The sequence below is a fragment of the Patagioenas fasciata genome, chromosome 11, assembly GCF_037038585.1.
Source record: "Patagioenas fasciata isolate bPatFas1 chromosome 11, bPatFas1.hap1, whole genome shotgun sequence".
In the NCBI taxonomy this organism is placed as follows: domain Eukaryota; kingdom Metazoa; phylum Chordata; class Aves; order Columbiformes; family Columbidae; genus Patagioenas; species Patagioenas fasciata.
This window is the reverse complement of record NC_092530.1, coordinates 7,433,582-7,454,023: the sequence shown is the minus strand read 5'-3', so window position 1 is coordinate 7,454,023 and position 20,442 is coordinate 7,433,582. Positions and strand designations below refer to the sequence as shown.

At 49.0% G+C, this 20,442-nt stretch overlaps 1 protein-coding gene across 8 annotated transcripts in view; it reads right to left on the bottom strand.

Moving 5' to 3' along the window:
- Window positions 1-4,094: 4,094 nt before the first annotated feature.
- The window catches only part of LOC136106327 (H(+)/Cl(-) exchange transporter 5), a 50,339-nt gene continuing 33,991 nt past the window's right edge, over window positions 4,095-20,442 (bottom strand). For all 8 annotated transcript variants that reach the window (XM_065846626.2, XM_065846628.2, XM_065846627.2 and 5 more), the window contains 11 exons: window positions 19,528-19,679; window positions 17,184-17,283; window positions 16,012-16,196; window positions 14,670-14,792; window positions 14,112-14,318; window positions 12,931-13,011; window positions 11,514-12,056; window positions 10,241-10,427; window positions 8,188-8,586; window positions 6,111-6,327; window positions 4,095-5,332 (listed from right to left, as the gene is read on the bottom strand). In XM_065846626.2, the coding sequence (XP_065702698.1) occupies window positions 5,242-5,332; window positions 6,111-6,327; window positions 8,188-8,586; window positions 10,241-10,427; window positions 11,514-12,056; window positions 12,931-13,011; window positions 14,112-14,318; window positions 14,670-14,792; window positions 16,012-16,196; window positions 17,184-17,283; window positions 19,528-19,679 (2,285 nt within the window). In that variant the 3' untranslated portion in view covers window positions 4,095-5,241. The remainder of the gene's footprint in view (window positions 5,333-6,110; window positions 6,328-8,187; window positions 8,587-10,240; window positions 10,428-11,513; window positions 12,057-12,930; window positions 13,012-14,111; window positions 14,319-14,669; window positions 14,793-16,011; window positions 16,197-17,183; window positions 17,284-19,527; window positions 19,680-20,442) is intronic.

Here is a 20,442-nt window from a genome sequence, read left to right as displayed (position 1 = left end):
GGGGACGCGTTGAAGATTTACACACCACCAACCTCTATCATACATGAGGTTGTTTCATAACCCAGTTCATTCACATGCGAGATAGGAGAGGGCGGTTCGTCTCCTCCCTCTGCTCGCTCTTCATGCTCATTAGGAAGACTCTTCTGGAAATGGGTCTGGGGTCTTCAAACTAGGGGAAAGTTCCCGGTATTGACCAGGAGTGAGTTGTCTTGCCCGTCAGGGGTGGCTGTTGGTTCGTGGTTTCTTCTGGTAGTTGGTTGTCCGACAGATGGTTCATCTCTATCATCCCAATTAGGCCATGAGACCTTTTGCAGCAACACTGTTGTTGCCCTTATCTTACAAGGTGTCTGCCTCCATGGCCATAAAACTTTGGGAAATTTAAGATGAGGTGTCATCTATCTTTTACTCCCAAAGTAACAAAAAACAGACGTTTAAGGCATAACAAGGTCCCTTGCTCTGCTAAGGATGGGGGGTGCACTTCAACGTTGTCACAAGTGCCCACAGCGCCTTCCCCAAAGGGCGGACCCGTGCTGGAGTTGATTCCTCTTCCCTTCCAGTGATTTGCCTTTTACTGCTCAGAGCTTGGATTCTGAGCAACAGATGTCAGGGCTGCTGAAGAGGCGAAGCTGATGCTGGCGGCTCAGTCATTCCCCCTTTTCCACTCCCAGACACATCATCGCTGGCACCGACAGCTCCCCGGTACTGGAGAAAACAGCTGAGCCAGCTTGACCCAGACTCAAGGATCCCGTGCATGAAGGACACGCGGTTTTCCCCTTAATTTCTCCAAGCTGGAGATAACAGGAAAAAATTATTCCACTTATCTACTGCCTGCAGCACGGGGGAGGCAGGAGGAGCCCGGCCCATCGCTCATCCCTGCCCATCCCTGGGCATCCAAAGCTGCCAGAGCAATTTGTGACCCCCCCAGAGCCCAGCCCTCATGGACACCCCTGTATCTGCTGCCTTAGTCCAAGGTGGCATCAGGCTCCTTTATCCACTGCATCTTATCAAGGCAAAGCTCAGGGAGCCTCTCTGCAGACAGGCAGAGAAGAGGAGCTGAGCAGCAGCCCTGTTGCTTCCATAATAAACTCCCACCTGCATTTTGTGTCCCATTCAAACCCAGCACTGCCCCAACTCACATCCCTCCCATATAAAAGCAGAGCAGCGGGAACAGCTCTCCCCAAAAGGGTCCCCAATAACGTACTTCATAGCCCCTGCCGGGTCTCTTCCTTTTCTGGGTGAGGATAGAGGACAGTGCCCTGTGGCCACCTCCTTGTCCAGAGCATCACCCCTGGAGTGAGAATGTTTTAACAACAGATGGGGAAGGGATTTATAGGAGCATCAACCGCAGCTTCACCTCTGGTTGTTCAACCCAGTGCTGCTTGCTTAGCTGAGGTCGCAGGCTTGGTGTTATTTATGAAGCGTATGGATTGTTTCCAGCTCTGACATGTACCGTCAGTTCCCTGAAAAGAAACCCCAGGGCTCCTCCTGGAGTCACTCGGAAGGTAAAGCAATGGAAACGCAAGAGCGGGGAGGCAAAACCCTTCACAGCAACTCAAACTGCCCGGGGGAAGGGGAACCCCTTTCCCAGCCCGTGCCCTCGATTGTGGCGAATGGAGAAAATGCTTGAGTGGGAATTATAGGAATTCCATAAAAGCAGACAGCGAGCAGTCAGGAGCTTTTATAACCCACATCTCACTGGGAAAAGGAAGACATCAGTCCCAGTATAGAGCTATAGATACATCTATAGCCACATAATGCCCTGGTGAGCCTCACGTTCTGGGCACAGCACATCACTGCTGTAGCTAATGAAATAACAATCGAGTAATATTACTGCAAGCTTCCCTACACAGAGAACTACAGCTTAGAAACAGGTCTGGAGCTGAAATCAGTATTTTCTTTACGCAGACACCACTTACGTTGGTTAACGGTGTCAGCGTGTTTTCGCAGACAAGGGCAGCTACGAAGTCATGCTCCAAGCTCCTATTTCCACCTTGCCCACGTGTACCAGCCCCCCAGCTGTTAAAGTGTGCAGCCCCAGCGACAGGAAAATTATATTTCCACATTAAAAAGCAGCAAGAGTGGAGAGACCTGCTCGAGGAGGAGTGGAGCATCTCCTGTGTGAGGAGAGGTGAGGGAGCTGGGGCTCTGGAGCTGGAGAAGAGGAGACTGAGGGGGGACTCATTCATGGGGATCAATATGGAAAGGGGGAGTGTCAGGAGGATGGAGCCAGGCTCTTCTCGGTGACAACCAGTGATAGGACAAGGGGCAATGGGTGCAAACTGGAACACAGGAGGTTCCACTTAAATTTGAGAAGAAACTTGTTTGGGGTGAGGGTGGCAGAGCCTGGCCCAGGCTGCCCAGGGAGGTTGTGGAGTCTCCTTCTGTGCAGACATTCAAACCCGCCTGGACACCTTCCTGTGGAACCTCAGCTGGGTGTTCCTGCTCCATGGGGGGACTGCACTGGATGAGCTTTCCAGGTCCCTTCCAACCCCTGACACTCTCGGGTTCTGTGAGCAAGAGGCAAAGAAAAGTCTTGTACCATTGCAACATTTCTTTTACTCACCCATCACATGTGGTTTGGCATTGCAGGTACTCAAAGTCCCGCACACTGAGGACCGAGCCTCTCTAAAGCCCAGCTCTGCCAGGCTTTCCCACAAAGCCAGTGTGTGCGTTTTCCCCTGTTCTCACCTTTCTGCGCAGGATTTTCTCAGGCCAGCCTCCCGAGGACAACTCTCCCATGCAAAAACAAGCCGGGTGCCAGGCAGGCTGCTGTAGAACTGGAGCTTGTCCGCTGGCACAACCCCTGTGCCGGGCAGCTGCTTCCTGCCCCGAGCTCCCCAGTGTTCCCATGGCCAAACAGCTGTGGTCCTGCTCCACAAACGCACTCCCTGCCCCTGCCACTTCCCACAGAGCATCCGGGATCACTCACCAGCCAGCTGCGATGCTCCAGCCACCTCATGGGCTCCCTTTCGGCACCTCTTGCCCTTGCACCAGGCTACCTCAGCCTTCTCAGAAGAGCGAGAGGACGTGCTCTCATGTACTGCAGATCTAACTGAAACAGGGACCAGATTTTCAAGCTAGAGCGCTTCTGCATATTTGTAAGATAAGCAGAGAAGAGAAGCTTTGTTTTTCTGGTGTCCCAAGCTCACCGCAGGGAAGAGAAGCTGCATGCACAGGACGGGCATCCCCAGACTCTTCCAGCGCAGACCTTGCTTGAAGGGAGCTCAGGGAAAAGAACAGAGGCAGCTTCTTCCCCGGACTCAGACCCAGACCCGCAGAGCGTCCATCTGGTGAGAGGGGGACAACCCTCAGCAAGGAGGACAATGGAGCATTTGAAGGCAAAGCGGCTGGTGCCACCAGGCTGGCAGCCACGGCTGAGGCAGAACGTGAAGCACTTCAAGTTGTGAGCAACTTACAGGCACACTGCGGTACGGTTCAACTCGGCAACCACCTCCCGTCGTACAAAACCACCACAAAGTCAAGGCTTTTATTTTTTAAGCAGAAGGTATCTGATCCATCCGTAACATCTTGGCTTGATTCAGTTTGAAGCTACACAAGAATTCAAGACATCATCATCTCACCGCCAGGTTAAAGCAGTGGCAGCAGGTCGTTGCTGTCGGATGGCTTTGGAAAAGAAATAAGCTGGGTTCTGCTCCAAGTAGAGACGAGGAATTTGTTTCTATTTGAGACAGTTTAAGACTGAGCAAACTTGCAGCCAACTCTAGGCAGGAGTCCCCACTCCCCCCAGAACAGGTTTATCACAGACAACCCACCACCTCTTGCCACCGAACCTCAGCTGGTCTGCGGCGCCCGGGCAGGGACAACAGGAGCATTACCGTGGCCAAGGCTGCACAAAGTGTGACACCTGCTCCACAGCCAGAGGTTTGTCCGTCAGGAAGCAAAGTCGGAGCCACCACTGTAATTCTTGGCCATTACTCAACAGCTCAGCTGCCTTCCGCAGCCTTGGTGGTGAGCCAGAGGAAGAGCTGCTGCCACCGCTGAGCCTCAGCCATGGACAGCAAAATGCTGCCCACCACGGAATGAAACCACGATGACCACCACCACCCTCCAAAAGCATTCATATACCTCAAAACTCCAGTAAACGGTCACAACTTTATTCACAGGAAAATAATTGGGTAAGATCTGGGAAAGGGACTTGAGGAGCACAGACGTGGAACGAGTTATGTGGCCAACGGTGGTCAGGAAGGGGTTTTATTGCATAGTTGTTGGTAAAAGGAGAGACACCGGACAGAAAGCGGCGGTGCTGTCAGTCCTAGAGCCAGGATCTGGCCTGGGCTGGGAGCAGCACTCGCAGCCGTGTAAACGTCCCGGGCACAGGGCTCTCCGGGAGGACACCTAAGACACTGCTGAGTGAGGAAGAGGTCACTTGTGCAACATCTAACACGATCGGAACTCACCGGGAAGTGCAGTAAAGGTGGGGCAGTAACTCAGGACTTTGCGATTACGTACTTGAGGGAAATCAAGGAGAAATCTTTAGGCATAGATCTAAAAAAAGGGATCACGATGAGAATGTAACTGTTAACTCCTCCTGCCTCCTCCTCGGGGTTCTCCTGGCAAGGCCGCGTCAGAGTAATTAAATACATTCACAGAAGATTAATCAAAATAAGCTTCTTCCCAATCAGATGCTGGGCCCGGTTTTAAGATCTGGTCTGTTGGGGGGTTGGTTTTGTGGACTTTTTTCATTCTTTCAGCAAAACATCCTCAGCTGGCCAAATTTCTTTCCCTCTCCCCTACTTCAACTTTACAGGATTCTTATTTTTACCAAGTGGCCCATTGGGAATACACCACCCCTGAGTTACGATCGTATCTTTCTGCCACCACCTGAACGCTGTGTGCAAAATCATCCTTCTCCTTCAAAACGCCTGAAGGTACAGACCTTGTCTTTTCCTCCCCGTGTTAATAGCAAGAGTCCAAATAAAATAAGAAGAGGAGATACAGTTCTATAGCATTTTGCTTTTACTCCTTCATGGAATCTTTCCAATGCAACTTCACAAAAGCAATGTAAATAAAGTCTTTTCTTTTTTTCTTCTAAAAAGAAGATAATGTTCCACAGATTATGTAGTGCAATTGGTTATCTGGTAGAAAAAGACTATCTTCTTCAGCTCCATGGAAGGAAACGCTGAAAACAGTTCCATGGTCTCAATAAAAATAGGAAAGTATATCCAGTATTATCTATAAAGTTTCTTTTGTGTTGAACACACAACACCTATTAGTCTGCCTTTAATTGAAGAGTATAGAGTCTGGGTCCTGGTTAGCCAGCTGTGCAATGTGCTTTAATACATCCTTTTTAGTAATGATCCCAAGCAGCTTCCTGAAAAATGGAAACACATTTTCAGTGCCTCGCCACCCACAGAAGGCGATCCCTGCTCTCACACGGCTTCCCGCAGGGCAAGTTTGATCCAACTGCCTTTTTGGATCACACCACTGATGCTCCACGCAAAGCTCACAAGCCCCAAGAGAAACTCTTATCAGTATTTTACACTAAAAAAATAAGGAGGTTATAATAATTCTCAATATTTGATTTTTGGTTAACACCCACCCTTTCTGAAAAGATCAACCTGAGTGTTTAGTGCTACTTTCTAAGTCCTCTAACTCTCAGTAGCGATGCTTTCAAAACGGTGCTGCAAGGCACACCAGGAAAGAGGCAGAACATTGCTGGGAGCGCTGCCGAGCGGCGCTGGAACCAGCAGCTGGTCCCAGAGCAGCACGGAGGGAACAGCGAGTCAGTCCTACCGGTGCTGCTCCAGAGGACCGGTGGCTTGGTTTCTATCTCTGCCCCTCATTCCTTCCCACCTCACCAAACACACTGCTCCTGATCAACGCCAAAGCGAATTCAGGTAGTTCCAGGAGACACATGGCCAGATGGAAGGGGAGGCCGTGAGCCCTTTCCATCCACCCATCACCCTATGGAGCTACGGGCTTCACGTTGCTGCTACAAGTGGGAGAGGCTCAGGGGTTTCACAATTGCTTTTTTGCAGATAGCAACTGCTCTGGCTGATGCTCAGAGCTCCCCACATCAGAGGCCTTTGCTCACTGGAAGGAGGTTGTGGCTCAGGCCCACAGGCAACCCCAGGACCCAGAGCTCTTACCCGTTGTGAGTAACCAGGCACTGGCGCAACCCCAGCTTGCGGAATATATCCACAACGATCTCCATGGGCGTTTGGTCTGTCACGGTGAAAGGACTGAGGTCCAGGATGCTCCTGAGTTTCAGCATAGAGGGGGAGCTTGGAGGCAGCGGAGGAGAGTGGTCAGTGAAATAAATAATTGAAGTGCTCACAATCCCATCCTGCTTCTTCCGGGCATTTTCTGGAAGAAGAAGTATTTGATTAAATATCATCCCTCCTTTCCTTTTCCAAAGTGAAGAGCAACCCCTTTCCTCCCTCTTAAAGGTCCATTCCTCCTTTCACCTGCACTGCTTCTCAAGGCAACCGATGACCCAAGGCAGGTGTGATATGTTTCCATCCTATCTTGTAATAACTACAGCGTAACCTCTGCGGTCTCCAATGTTTCATCCCAGGGCTGAGCTCAGTGCAAGCTCTGCCTAACGCCAAGGCTGCCATGCATCTCAGCATTTTGCTCTGCTCATGTAAATGCAAGCTCTGGAGATCTTTAACTTCCCGGTTTTAAGAGGAGGTAGATAGAATGCCTCATACTCTTCTCAGCCATCGATTTTGGTGGCATGCAGAGGAGATAAAGAAGCAGTTTTAAGCACTTACTGGCACAGGCTCCGTGCCCATGATTAGGATCAAGAATAGAAAACAAGTTAAGTACTTGCCATCTCTCAGATATTTACACGAGTGCATGACAGCCCACTCCTGCCCCACAGGCAATGTGGGTATCTGCCCCACTGCAGCTTCGAGTTGGTATTTACATTCCATGGCTCGCTGGGAAGGGGCTGGCCTGGCAGCCCAAGCACCGGGCTGAGTATTCGGAGCTGGCTACCAAGAGGTAAATCCCATTCTGTGGCACATAGCAGTGCAGCACTGTGCGTATCTGGGGGAAAAGATTGCTCTTAACAAGCCCCTGGAGATTCAGAATGACACAAATGCAATAATTTGTGGTCACACCACAAAGCAGCCTTACAGAGGAAAGGCAACACGCATAATATGACAGTACCCTTTTTTCTGTATTTCAATCTGTATTGTCATAAACATTTAGCCCAGATACTTATCTGAGCAATACTCATGTGCTCTAAAAGACTATTGTACGTCCTAACAGTGACACTGAAAATTCTACCTTAAAAGAGAGAATGAACACATGAGGCTGATTCATAGCTGCAGGCAACTTAATAATAAAGACTAATCCAGCTGTGTCGTGGCACCAAGCTCGCTCAGGACCGTGCTGTCACATCACCCCTACAGAACATCTGCAAGCTTGAGCTAAGACAGTGTGTTCAACCACATGCTGGAGAACACATCACAGAGCTCGCGTGTGTGCAATCCTCCAGGATCATGCTGCTCCCTCCATCACTTTCTGCTTTTGTCCAAGGGGGTCCTGGGGACAGCAGGGTGACCATGAGCCAGCACTGGGCCCTTGTGGCCAGGAAGGCCAATGGTACCTGGGGTGGGTTAGAAGGGGGTGGTCAGTAGGTCAGAGAGGTTCTCCTGCCCCTCTGCTCTGCCCTGGGGAGACCACACCTGGAATATTGTGTCCAGTTGTGGCCCCTCAGCTCCAGAAGGACAGGGAACTGCTGGAGAGAGTCCAGCGCAGCCACCAAGATGCTGAAGGGAGTGGAGCATCTCCTGTGTGAGGAGAGGTGAGGGAACTGGGGCTCTGGAGCTGGAGAAGAGGAGACTGAGGGGGGACTCATTCCTGGGGATCAATATGGAAAGGGGCAGTGTCAGGAGGATGGAGCCAGGCTCTTCTGGGTGACACCCAGTGACAGGACAAGGGGCAATGGGTGCAAACTGGAACACAGGAGGTTCCACTTAAATATGAGGAGAAACTTGTTTGGGGTGAGGGTGTCAGAGCCTGGCCCAGGCTGCCCAGGGAGGTTGTGGAGTCTCCTTCTCTGCAGACATTCAAACCCGCCTGGACCCCTTCCTGTGGAACCTCAGCTGGGTGTTCCTGCTCCATGGGGGGATTGCACTGGATGAGCTTTCCAGGTCCCTTCCAACCCCTGACACTCTGGGATTCTGTGATTCTCTGCAGTATCTTGCCTCTTACCAATTGAAATGATGAGGTCTCTCCTGAGGACGAACCCAACCAGCCTTTGGGACTCCCGTGACACCACCACCGGGTAGCCACTGTACGTGGTTTCGTTGATGATGCTCTCAACATCTTCTACAGTCATGCTGTCCTGAGTGATGACAGTCAGAGGAGGATCGTTCCTCCGTGGCCTCATTACGTCCATCGCAAGTGTCTTGTGTGAGAACTCTTCCTTGGCTTCCAAGAAAGGGTACCCGTTGAGGCGAATATGCGCGTCGTAAATGCCTTCCCGCCCAATGGCGTCAGCCACCCACTTGCTGGTCATGGCTGCTGCCATCAGAGGAACGATGTACTCCAGTCCCCCTGTGAGCTCAAACATAATGACCACTAGTGACACGGTCATTCGGGTCACCCCACCTGCAAACAGAACACAGGAAGACAGACGACATGAAGAGGCAATTTTGGGGCTTTCTGGGGTGCACTGATGTTTGGAGGTTTGCTACAGCTGTCCTCTGCCAACACACCTGGAGAAGGTCTTGTGTCAACAAGGGGTTGTACTCTTGGACTCCTACATTGTGTTCAGCATCGCAGTGCAAGCCAAACACAAGCAGAACAGTACTGAAACCATATGTCCCCTCCAGAATATCATCCCATGGGCTGGTTTATAAGGGTTTGCTACACATTTTTGATGGGGCTTGCCCTGAACTCTGAAGACACCTTAAAAGACGGCTCATTTATCTCCTGTTACTCAGCTAACTGCAAAATAGTCTGGCCACGCCACAGAAGGGCCCCAAACGCATCTCCATAGGCAGATTCATGGCACACGACCTATGACAGGCCGTACACAAGAGGCAAGTGTCACCCTGACACCCTTTGGTTGCTCTCATTAACTCCCCTAACAGCAAGGGCTTCAGACAACTGACCTTTCGAGTTTGCTGGCTTTCAGCCAGACATTTTTGACTTCTATACTACTACTAGTGTTGAAAACCTACAACAGCGTAGGTTGAGTTGAGGCATTTCAAGAGAAAACACTTGAGCCTTCTAAGCTATTGACCTAATTTTTTCATAACAGCATTTTTTCTTGGTGTGTTTTATGCTTTTGAGATTCAAGTCTCAAAGCTACTCTCAAATATTTTACAGGAGTTTTACTCCATCTCCTAAAGGGGCACATACCCTTCAGTACTCTCCAATGGTAAAGAGAACAGTTAATGAAGCAGAATCATATTTCTTCTTCATCAATTACAGGCAAACAAGAAGGTGTGACCCCTTTAGAAAGACCAAAGCTGGGTTTTGGTAGCATGCTTTTACTGTTCCTGAAATGGGAGCTTCTCCTGATACAGTAAAATAGGTCCTTAAGAGTTAAACACGTTATTCCATGGAGGAGATGACTGGGAGTTGCAGTGAAAGTGAAGTTCAGTCACGTGCACTGAGTTTCTCAAATTCAGCCAAGCGGAATCAGTGTCACCAAAAAGCAGAGCTGTGTCATGAGATTTAAGGTCAGAACAGGCAGGAAAATAAATTAAAACCTCACAGGAAAATCTAAAGTCCCTGGCCAGTCTCACTTTTTCTAGCTGCTGATTCAGGAGGCTCCCCACTGAAACCCATCATGTCTGACGATAGGCTGGTGCTGGCAAAAGAACGCAAACAGGATGAGAAACACAGTGCACGTTCTACTACGTTTCCTGTTCTTGAGATGAGGCCAGATTCTACAGACTGTGAGAACAACAGCAGCATTGCACTACCACCCTTCTTGTTCTGGCAGGACAAGGGGTGATGGTTTCAACCTAAAGGAGGAGAGATTCAGGCTGGACATGAGGAGGAATTGTTGCCCTGAGGGTGGTGAGAGCCTGGCCCAGGTACCCAGAGAGGTGGTGGATGAACCATCCCTGGAGACATCCCAGGCCAGGCTGGACGGGGCTCTGAGCAACCTGAGCTGGTGAAGATGTCCTTGCTCATGGCAGGGGTGGCACTGGATGAGTTTTGAAGGTCCCTTCAGCCCAAACTATTCTATGGTTCTACAATTCACATGACTGACCAAGACCCAAACCGCTTCGAAAGCCACCTTGCTTACCCAGGCACGCCGCAGCCCCCACCATTGCGTAGAGGCCAGGAGTGATGCAGTCGGCTCCCTGGCTGCACCAGCCGCTGAAGATGGCCCAGTCGTGGTGGTAATAGGCCAGCTGCTCCACGGCTACTCCCAGCAACCTGCCCGCAATGGCCCCCACGGCCATGCTGGGGATGAAGAGACCCGAGGGCACCTGTGAGAACACACATCAGTAAAACTGCCATTCCTCAGGCACTTCAAAGATAGCGATGGAATTTCAAAACAGGGTCAAGTTAGAGGTTATGGTAAATTTTAAACTGGCAAGGCTGCCTTGCTCTGTCATGTCTGCCCTTCCTGTACCCTCATGCTCTACAGTCTCTGCAAGGAGTTTGAATTTACTCCTTTTTAAGCAGGAGAAACAGCCCCACAAAAGGCTTTTTCAAAAGCTGCTTTCCCAAGAGAATATAACACCGCTAACATTTCCCCCATGCCTTTCTAACCACACAAGCAGGTGTTTATTGCAGACACAGGATTTCCCCACTCCGCTGCCTTCATGTACTTCTTCCGTGGCAGAAATTCAAATTCCACCAGGAAAGCGAGGGCACCTGCAAATAGCACCCACAGCACGAGTGACACCCAGCAGAGCCGCTGGCAGCAAGGTTCACCTCTGCACTTCAGCTGTTCCAGCACTCCCAAAGCTCCTGGTCTTTTAAGTCAGAGAATTTCCCCCCATTCCCTTTACACTTTCGTCATACGGCTTTCTCATTCTCACAGACCGGCTGATTGCCCTTCAACGTCCAAAGCTCTGCGGTGGGGTCACCTTTCTGGACAGAGCACTGGAGGACTGGGGGTCAGGAGATGCCCAGCTCTGCTGAACCCCACCGCAGGAAAGCTCAGAGCTAGGTCGGACATCCACAGCTCAGGAGCTGCTGCCAAACAAGTTCAGAACCATCTGATCAAGGAATAGCTGTGATAAGTAATTAAGATATTGATTGCTTTGCAATTAACTATTGAATGTATATCAAAAAAGGCTTAAGGCAGGACAATTTAGAAGCATTCTGTGTTTGGCAAATGGGACGTGAAGCCCTGAGACAACAGCTTGAGTGACTGCATCTGGTGCTCACGCTCCAGATAAAAGGCTTCTACTGTCCTCAAAATCATTGCAGCCTGTCACCTCAATCCCTTCTTAACAGAGCTTGGGGAGGAAAACATGTCTGTTTATGGAGCAAATAAAACTCTGAGACCTGGGGTTCCTGCAGAGGATGAGAAGAACATGTGTTCCTTTACAGGCAATTCTCACCTTCATGCCAAAGGTGAAGATCGTGATGAAGACTTTCATTATAAGGGCCAAAGCCAGCTGCCACATGGCTGTGTAAACTCCTGGGCCAGCAGCTCGGTCTGGCAGGTCATCCCCTTTGGTGCTGTTGAAATCGTTCACGTACTCGCAGAGCTTGGAAGAGTCCAAAATCCCACAGTCGTTGAAGAGCTCAGAAATCAGCTCGCTGGTGCTCATTCTGGTGTACTCGTTGGGGAAGGCCAGAATGGCCGTGATCGCAGTCACGACAAACACCTCCAGCACGGGGTATTTACCCAGCTTCGTCGTCTTGCGCCGCCTGCACCAGGCGATGTTGCTGCGAATGAAGAAAGCTCCCCAAAGCCCACCGAATATTCCCAAAAGGATGAACGGCACAAGCTCCAGAAGATGCCATGGCATGTGAAACTCCACGTAGAAGAGAACCAGGCGACTGTTCCCAAAAGGGTTGATGGAGCGCAGGGTAAACGCGGCGACCAGAGCAGCAAAGAAGGAGCGCCACAGCGTCTTGAGAGGAAAGTAGTAACTGACCTGAAGAGCGAAAACAAAGCGGATTCAGTTAATTCAACGTTTGTCACTACACCGATCGCTGCCTAGTAACAAAATCAGCACAGCATGAAGGAAAAGCGAAGGCTGAGATGGATGTGCACTGGCTATGTAACTCTCCTCTCCAGCTGAGCATCCCAGGCTTTATTCGGAGCTCTTGTTCCATGCATATTGCAATGGCCAGGATGGGTCCTGGCCTGCAGCTTCCAATGCAGCAAGTGCCCTCTGTGATCCCTCAACTGGAAGTGATTTAACTTGGATAATAAAAGCTGTTCCAAATCAGCTATGAGCCGAATCTGGAGAACTATCTGCCTTGCATGCTCTGCAACGTCTAGAAGCGCCGAATAACAGTGCTCGCCATAGCTGCCACCACCACTATTGCTCAGCTGAGCAAAACCATCCCACTGCTCCTCTGAGCTAAGCCCTGAAGCAAGCAGCAGTGATGCATTTCACGTCTGGATCAAAAGAACAAGGATTAGAAGTTCCTTGGGACAAAAAGGGGTTTGAGAACCAGGTAAGTTGTTGTCAGGAGACAGTGGACACGTGGAAAATGTGAGAGAGGCTGTGGCTGTGAACAGTCAGCGTTGCTGAGCACACGCAGATCAGGGGAACCCAACAGGTTTATTGCAAAGCTACAGAGAGACATCATCCAAAATAAATTCTCCAGCATTTGTAAGAATTACCTGAAACCTCAATAAGCTTTTAGGTTGCTTGGCCTTGTAAATACACCACCAATCAGTATTCAACAGGGTCTCAATTCCACACCCAAGCAGCTACGAGTGGCCTGTATTTTTAAACCAGCAGGGTCAGTTCTTGCAATAAAATGGCTCGCCTAGAGCTAATACAAAATGCTGGTTACCTCTTCCAGACTAAAGAGGACTCCTCCGATGGGTGCACCAAAAGCTACAGACACACCAGCAGCTGCAGCTGCTGACAAAACCTAAAAGAGAAACCAAAGACAATTAGATGTTTTCAGCCCCATCAAATTTCCCCCTTCGTCTTAAGTTTGCACAATGATCTCCAGTGTAACTAGAGGTGCTGTGGGACCACCCAAAACCCTGCCAGCCCACTGGGTGGATTCTGTTGGGTTTGGTTTAGCAGAAGGTAAGTTGGCCAACGTGATACTACACATCTCACATTAACTATTCTCCAGTGAGCTGTCCACAGAAAAGCCTTGCAGCACTGTGAGGAAACACTCGTGTCACGTTCAATGTCACATGGTTCTTACACCTCACCCATCGCTGTGTACCTGAAAGCAAAGCCCAGCATTCTATTCCTATGGTCACATCCAGGTCCCTCAAACAGAATCCCAGAATGTCAGGGGTTGGAAGGGCCCTGGAAAGCTCATCCAGTGCAATCCCCCCATGGAGCAGGAACACCCAGCTGAGGTTCCACAGGAAGGGGTCCAGGCGGGTTTGAATGTCTGCACAGAAGGAGATTCCACAACCTCCCTGGGCAGCCTGGGCCAGGCTCTGACACCCTCACCCCAAACAAGTTTCTCCTCATATTTAAGTGGAACCTCCTGTGTTCCAGTTTGCACCCATTACCCCTTGTCCTGTCACTGGTTGTCACCAAGAAGAGCCTGGCTCCATCCTCCTGACACTGCCCCTTTTCATATTGATTCCCATGAATGAGTCCCCCCTCAGTCTCCTCTTCTCCAGCTCCAGAGCCCCAGCTCCCTCAGCCTTTCCTCACACAGGAGATGCTCCACTCCTTTCAGCATCTTGGTGGCTGCGCTGGACTCTCTCCAGCAGTCCCAATACAGTCTATGGAGTTACATGGCAAGCACAAATAAGTGTTGCAGAACTGGCTCTGCAGTAGGTTCATGCCAGTGAACTCTCCCATCACAAACAGGATGCTGACCTGCACTGGGGAGATGCTGCGGTGTCACTTCCTAACAGAGATGGCTTTTTCTCCAACTAGGCCTTGTGCTGAGGCACACCAGGAACAGGCCAAAACCAAACAATTTACAGTCAGTGCAAAGCACCAGACCCCCCGGTCTCCCCACACCCGCCTGACAACATCAGCCTCTCTCCGTACCTCTCTGCGCTTCGCTTCGTTCTTCCTGTATTTGGTGAAGAGATGACACAAGATGTTTCCACAGCAGCAGGCGACGTGCACCAGGGGCCCCTCTTTGCCCAGGCTCAGCCCAGACGACACCGCCAACACTAAGGTGATGGTTTTGATGATCAGCGTCCACTTGCCCAGGTAGCCTCTAATGATGAAACCACTTAAGATAGTTTTGATCTGGAAGTCAAGCACACAAAGCTCTACAGGCTTTCATTCAAGCCCTGGGCAGAGCTCCTGTTTTACTAGGCTCTCCCAATCCATATTCCCCTACAGCTTCCAGAGACCCTCCCCAGCTACCAAAAGGAACACAGAGTCAGCAAACGCCAAATCATTTTAGTTTTTAAAGAGACTGCATGGAGACTCAAGCACTTAAGACATTTTTCCAGCAATAGTTTTGAAAAAACTCCACGTATTAAGCCACCATCTAAAGTGTAATAAATCATTATTGCATAACAGGCATGTGTAATCTTTGGATGGTGGATGCCTACCCCACATTAAAAAACCCAACCCGCGTTTGTTCTCACTCACCTCTGGGATCCCTGAGCCACAGGCATAAGGAGCAAACCCCTTCACAAGTAACACAGCGAGAAGGGAGAATAACAAGGCCCAGGTAACGTACATGAAGTAGTTGAGAATATACGCAAAAGCCCCCTGAAAAGCAGAGAAAGTGACCCAAATTAGATGATTTCAACTGAGATCACAGCAAACCTACACACTGAAACAAGCACACAAGTAGCAGGTAATCTCACATAAATTAGCAGCCAAAAACAAAGAGAACTCCAGGAAGTCTGAGGTTTCAAGGACAAGTTACATTTGCTGGGTTATGGGGATATAAACCAACTATAACTCCAAAGACCATTTCATAAAATAGCAAACAAGGTACACAAGTACTGTGGTAACTGTTGTCCTGCTCCAGTGGGCTGCTCCATCCAGAGATGCCAGAAACGCAAGACTTGAGCTCATCTAACATCCCTCCAAATGGTTTGAGTGCAAATTATCCTCCAAGCAGCAAGTCTCAGACACATGATGTCCTGGTTTTGTTAAAAACAAGTTTCTCTTTTAGTGAATTTGCCTGTCAGCTAAAGCTTCATATCAGCTGCATTTTCCTGGAGAACCAGACACATGTTTTGGTAAACACAGCAATGGAATGCGAGGTTATTGATAAGGATTGATGTGCATCCCGTGAGAGGGGCAACGAGAAACAGGTGACCAGAAACTGACCAACTGTGTATAACATCCCATTCATGTGAATACTTCACATAAAAGTGGGAGATCACGAGGATCTCGTCCCTTTTCCTTATGGCCGACATTAGGAGAGGACCTTGCGAGTCGTCCCTGCAAATTGAGGCCCAGCAACAGACTGAATCCAGCTCCGGTTGCTGCAGAGTCCAGTCCAGGACTTCGGGTGCCGGCTCTGCAGTTGCTGGGACTTTCCAGATTGGTTTTGTATATTTTACATTATTTTCTCTATTTTATCAGTAGCATTAGTAAAACATTTTTAATTTTTCCAACTCTCTTCTCTCTGTCCTTCTTTCCCTCCCGATTGCCTGTGCTGAGCAGGAAAGGGGGAGAGGGGGTTAACAATACATCTGCCAGGGTTTTATTGTCACCCCGCAATCAAAACCTCGACACGTGACTAAAATATTGCACTTGCAAATGTGTCAGTGCTTTGTTCCCCTCCTGAGGACTCCACGTAAGTAACTCATGTGAGTTTGTTCACACCCTTGGAAGACCCCAGTGGGGAATGTTAAGCCCCTGAACTACCTAGAGCTTGCACTTGGAGCATATACATCCAGATCGCTAGCAAAGGATGACACAGGCTGGGGAAATGGGGTGTTTGGCAGCAAAACCAGATGTAGGCACACGTCACCTCTCCATGGCCAAGGATGAGCTCGGACCAGCTCATCCACTCAGGACACTTGTCTCTGTCCATAAAGGTTGTGTTGGATTTCCAGCAGCAGTGCTCGTGGTTGAACCAGAAGCCTGCCAAGCACACGCCTTCCTTCAAATCCGTCATCCAGTGCGCGGAAATGTCGATCAGCCCCGCCAAGGAACCTGGGTGAAAGAAAAATATCAGTAGAAAAAGAACACTTAATAGCGGCCTTACGCACTCAAATACCCAAAGGTTACAGCCTGCCCGACTGATTTTTGACTCGTCTACCAACAAACACAGCAGTACTGATATTTTTGCCTACAATTAACTTTGATTCTATAGAGAGCTAAGTGGGAAGATTTTCTTAAGTATATATATCAAAAAGAGTAGGTCGGGAAACAAAGCATTCCTAAACCTATTTCAAATGCTGGCCACAGCAAACCGTGTTCAAATCCACCCTATGTCACTAGAAATTAATTCTTCTCAATTACACTTATTAAATATAGCGGAGCGAGCAGTCTGAGAGGCAGGGAGGGACGGACTGCGTTTCTGGAGGACACAGACAAGACGCCACTGGAATCCAGGAGTCACACTAACAATATTAAGACAGGAACAACCTTGAATTCGGAGAAGCAGCAAGTGCTACTACAAGCTCCAGAGGTAGCAATAAACATTCAGCAAATCTTCCAGTTAATGAAAAACCGGTTAGCAGCTCTCCTATGTAAATATTAACAGAAACCTCCATTTCATTCCTCGTGATGAATGCTTGGTTGCTTTCTATCGGGACGATCTGTATCCAGCTGATTTATTTCTGCCGCAGTGGGTTCAAAGTTTGCTTCTCAAGTCATTTAAAAGGCCTCAGCCAGTCGACCTCTGAAAGAAGCCTGAATTCCCTAAGGACACCTCTCACTTTTGGTATCAGGACATCTTTCAGTCTCTGTTATGTATCTGGCCGTTTACATCAACGCAGCCTCAAAGCATGTAGAAGTAATCCCCTGCACATTGCTAAGCAGCAGCATAGCAGTGGCTGCAGCCTCTCGCACAGCACTTGCTCCAGGGCCAAAATCTCCTGTTCCAGGGCCAAAATCTCCTGCTCCAGCAATCTGCTGGGGTTTGTGGCAGCAACCGGCGTGGATGTTGCAGCACAGAACCAGGATATCTGCTCTTACCTGCCAGCAACCCAATGAGGAGCATCAACAACCAGCCAGAAAAGGCATCGCTCACGCTGTGTATCAGTGCCCACGTGGACTCTTTACTTCTACTGGTGATCTAGGAAAGCGTTTTTCAAAAAGAAAGAACCATTGGTTAAAACGCTGATCTGCTTTGCTGTAAATGTTTTCAAAACTACATGGTGTTATTGTGTGTGGAAGATAGGCTCTAGCATTCAGAACAGCAGCTATCGTGACATATTCTGCTTTGAAGGGTGAGAGAAAAGGTATCAGGCAATGGCTGCTCTTCAGGTTGGTACAGTGAACACAGCTCTGGTGAGGAGATGTACAACAACGGATCAAGGATTCTTTTAGCTGGGGAAAATGGAAGAATATATTCTCCTCCCAGGTGTCTTCGGCAGAAAAACAAGACAAAATTCATTCCTTTATCTTTTAAAGCCATTACTTGTTAGTAATGTTCACTTTGTGTTTAAAAATAGCAACACAGTGATGCTGGTGTTTAAGAGGAGGTTCTGTTCTTCTAAATTTGGAAGGTTGATTCTGTAACTGATAAACTATCAAACCCCTTTCTGCAGTGGCTGCACCAGCCATGGGGTGAACGACATCTGCCCAGTAACATCGCTCAGGGAGCCGCAATGTCATCACAGGTGTTGGTATCCCACAACTTCCAAGTTTTATCCCGGCTTCCTGTCATCACACAGCTATCATTTGGTGCTTTAGTCAAATGGAACCGTCTTCACAGGAGCATCATGTTGTGCAATCCGAATAGCCTGATTACTGTTGAGATCCCACATTTTGGCAGTTTTGCCACAAGCGAAGCCGAACACTGAAGAAACCGTTTGAGCACTTTACCCCCGGCAATTTATCAATACTGCAGGGGGGTATCACACCCACCAACTGTGAGAGCAAACAGAGGCTGTCACCAGCACTTCAGTCTCAACAGCTGGAATAGAAACCAGACCTTGCTTTGAGCAGATTTGATGGTCACAGGTTTAATACCGACACAGAGGGCGGTCGGGCTGGGAACTGGGCTGTACTGGTGGCACTGGGCAGTGGGATTCAGGCTCAGCCTGTCAGTCCCACTGCTCGTGACAGGCGGACAAAAGGGTGACAGAACAGCTCTTGTGTGCCTGCGCCTCTCCCAAAGCAAACATTCCAGTGCGCCACTATTATTCCCAGATAAAGAGGCACATTGATGCCAGCAGCGAGTACTCACTAAATGAGGAATAAATAAAGTAAGAATCATTTCTGCCTGAATGAGCCTCATTTGTTTGTTTTCTTTTCCTCTGGATTTTTATCTTTCAAATGCCACACTGATCATGAGCAGAACGGGCACAGAATCAAAGTGGTGCCAAAACTATTTCCTTTCCATTTATTTTCATTGGACCAACCCTACACCTCTTTGAGCAGCTGCAACTTCTGCCTCGACCTGATTTCAATTTCTTTCAATACAGACAGAAGCTGATAGCATATAGATCTGCACTGATGGGAATCACCTTTGTATACGTGCACCTGTGCCTGAGGACGTGTGTGATAAACCTTTTGGTTTTGTACTCTTAATCCATAGATGGGGACAGCTTTTTGGGCAGTAAATAATGGGGGCACGGAGCCCCGTAATTGGGCCTGTACTTGCTCAAGTCTGGGCATTATGCTGTAGCGTATTTACTCACACACTGAGCAGGGAGCACGTTCGGTGTGTGCGTTGTCATTAAGACAAAGGTTGCTTTGTGAGGCTCAGGAAAAAAAATACAATTAAAGAATATATTCGCAAGCAAATAAGTGAGTTGAGTTTGGTCATCACTATACAAGAGTTCTGCCAGCAAGGGTTTTGCATGAATCAGGAATAGAAAGAGCATCACTCCCAAGTGCAACTGCATGAGCCAAAAAACAGTCTGCTTCTTTATCAATAAACAGGATTGCGGGTGCTTAAATTCTTCCACTATAAACCATACAAGAGCAATGTAATTCCTCCAAATAACACATTCACCTTCCATGAGTAGGAGTGGAGCTTCTGCTATGCTTCAGAGTCAAGCAAGTTTAATGTGGCATAAGAAAAAGTGCCCTTAAGGATTTAAGATGCGCATCAGATATCTAGTGAAGCTTTTTAAATAAATAAAAGCCCTCAGAAGAGAAATAGCAATTGATAAACTACAACATGTTTAGTGTTCCTCTTCCTCAAACGAATGCTGCAGAGAGGCTCTTGGTTCCCACACTGAGGGCGACTCCTCTGTCCCACGTTATCTCCAGAAAGCGCCTCACGAGTCCAGTGATCAGAACTGAGATCAGCTCTAGTGAGTTTCTTATCCTGCCCTCAGTGTCAGCGAGCAGCAGTAAGAAATGTTACCTCTCTGTGCCTGTCCCGGTCCCTGGACTTCTCTCGCACCCAATCTATCGTGTTAAAATCTTCGTAAGTGCCCACACCAGGAAGAGGTTCCTCCAGGAAATCCATTATGGTGCTTGTGCCGTTCATCCCTCCTCCATTATACGAGGAAAATCCTGGGGGGAAAAAAACAAAGTGTTTCTTAGTTCTCCTCCTTTTTAGGAAAAAACACATCACCAAAACACTAACTTCAGAAATTTCAGTGGAAGCAAACTGCTAACGAGCTGTTTGGTGAGCTAAATACACCGAGCAAGCCTCCCAGGGATGACCTGGGCAGCTCCAGCAGTTCAGGTAGAGACTGGGTCAATTGTGGAAATGACTGTTCAGGAACCAAAGTAAATCAACACTAGGTATTCATTCTTCCCTTGCCATGATGATATTCTGCTCTATGAGGAAAGCAGAGGAAAGAGGAGAAGGTGAATGAATATTTGAGACCCCCAGCAGATGAAAAGAAGTCCCAGGTTGAACTAGTGAAGATAAGCAGGAGGACAGGAGGTAGGGGAAGCAGAGCATCCAACCCCCATTGCTGCTGAGGGGCAAGGAGAGCCTGAGCAGTGGGAAGTGGTAGCAAATGGCGGCTTGAGGAGACACGAAATTGGGGCTTGGAGCCGCCCTTCAGGTGAAACAAACTCAGCCAAACCACCGGCCTTCTGTCCAACCTGCTCCAGCCCATGGAAAATGACCACAGAATCGGGAAATACCAGGTTGGAAGGGACTTCAGGGATCACCTGCTCCAAGCTTTCTTGGCAAAGCAGCCTAGACAGGGTGGCCCAGCACCCTGTCCAGCTGAATCTTAAAAGTGTCCAATGCTGGGGAATCCACCACTTCTCTGGGGAGATTATTGCCTGGTGAGACCACAGCTAGAATATTGTGTCCAGT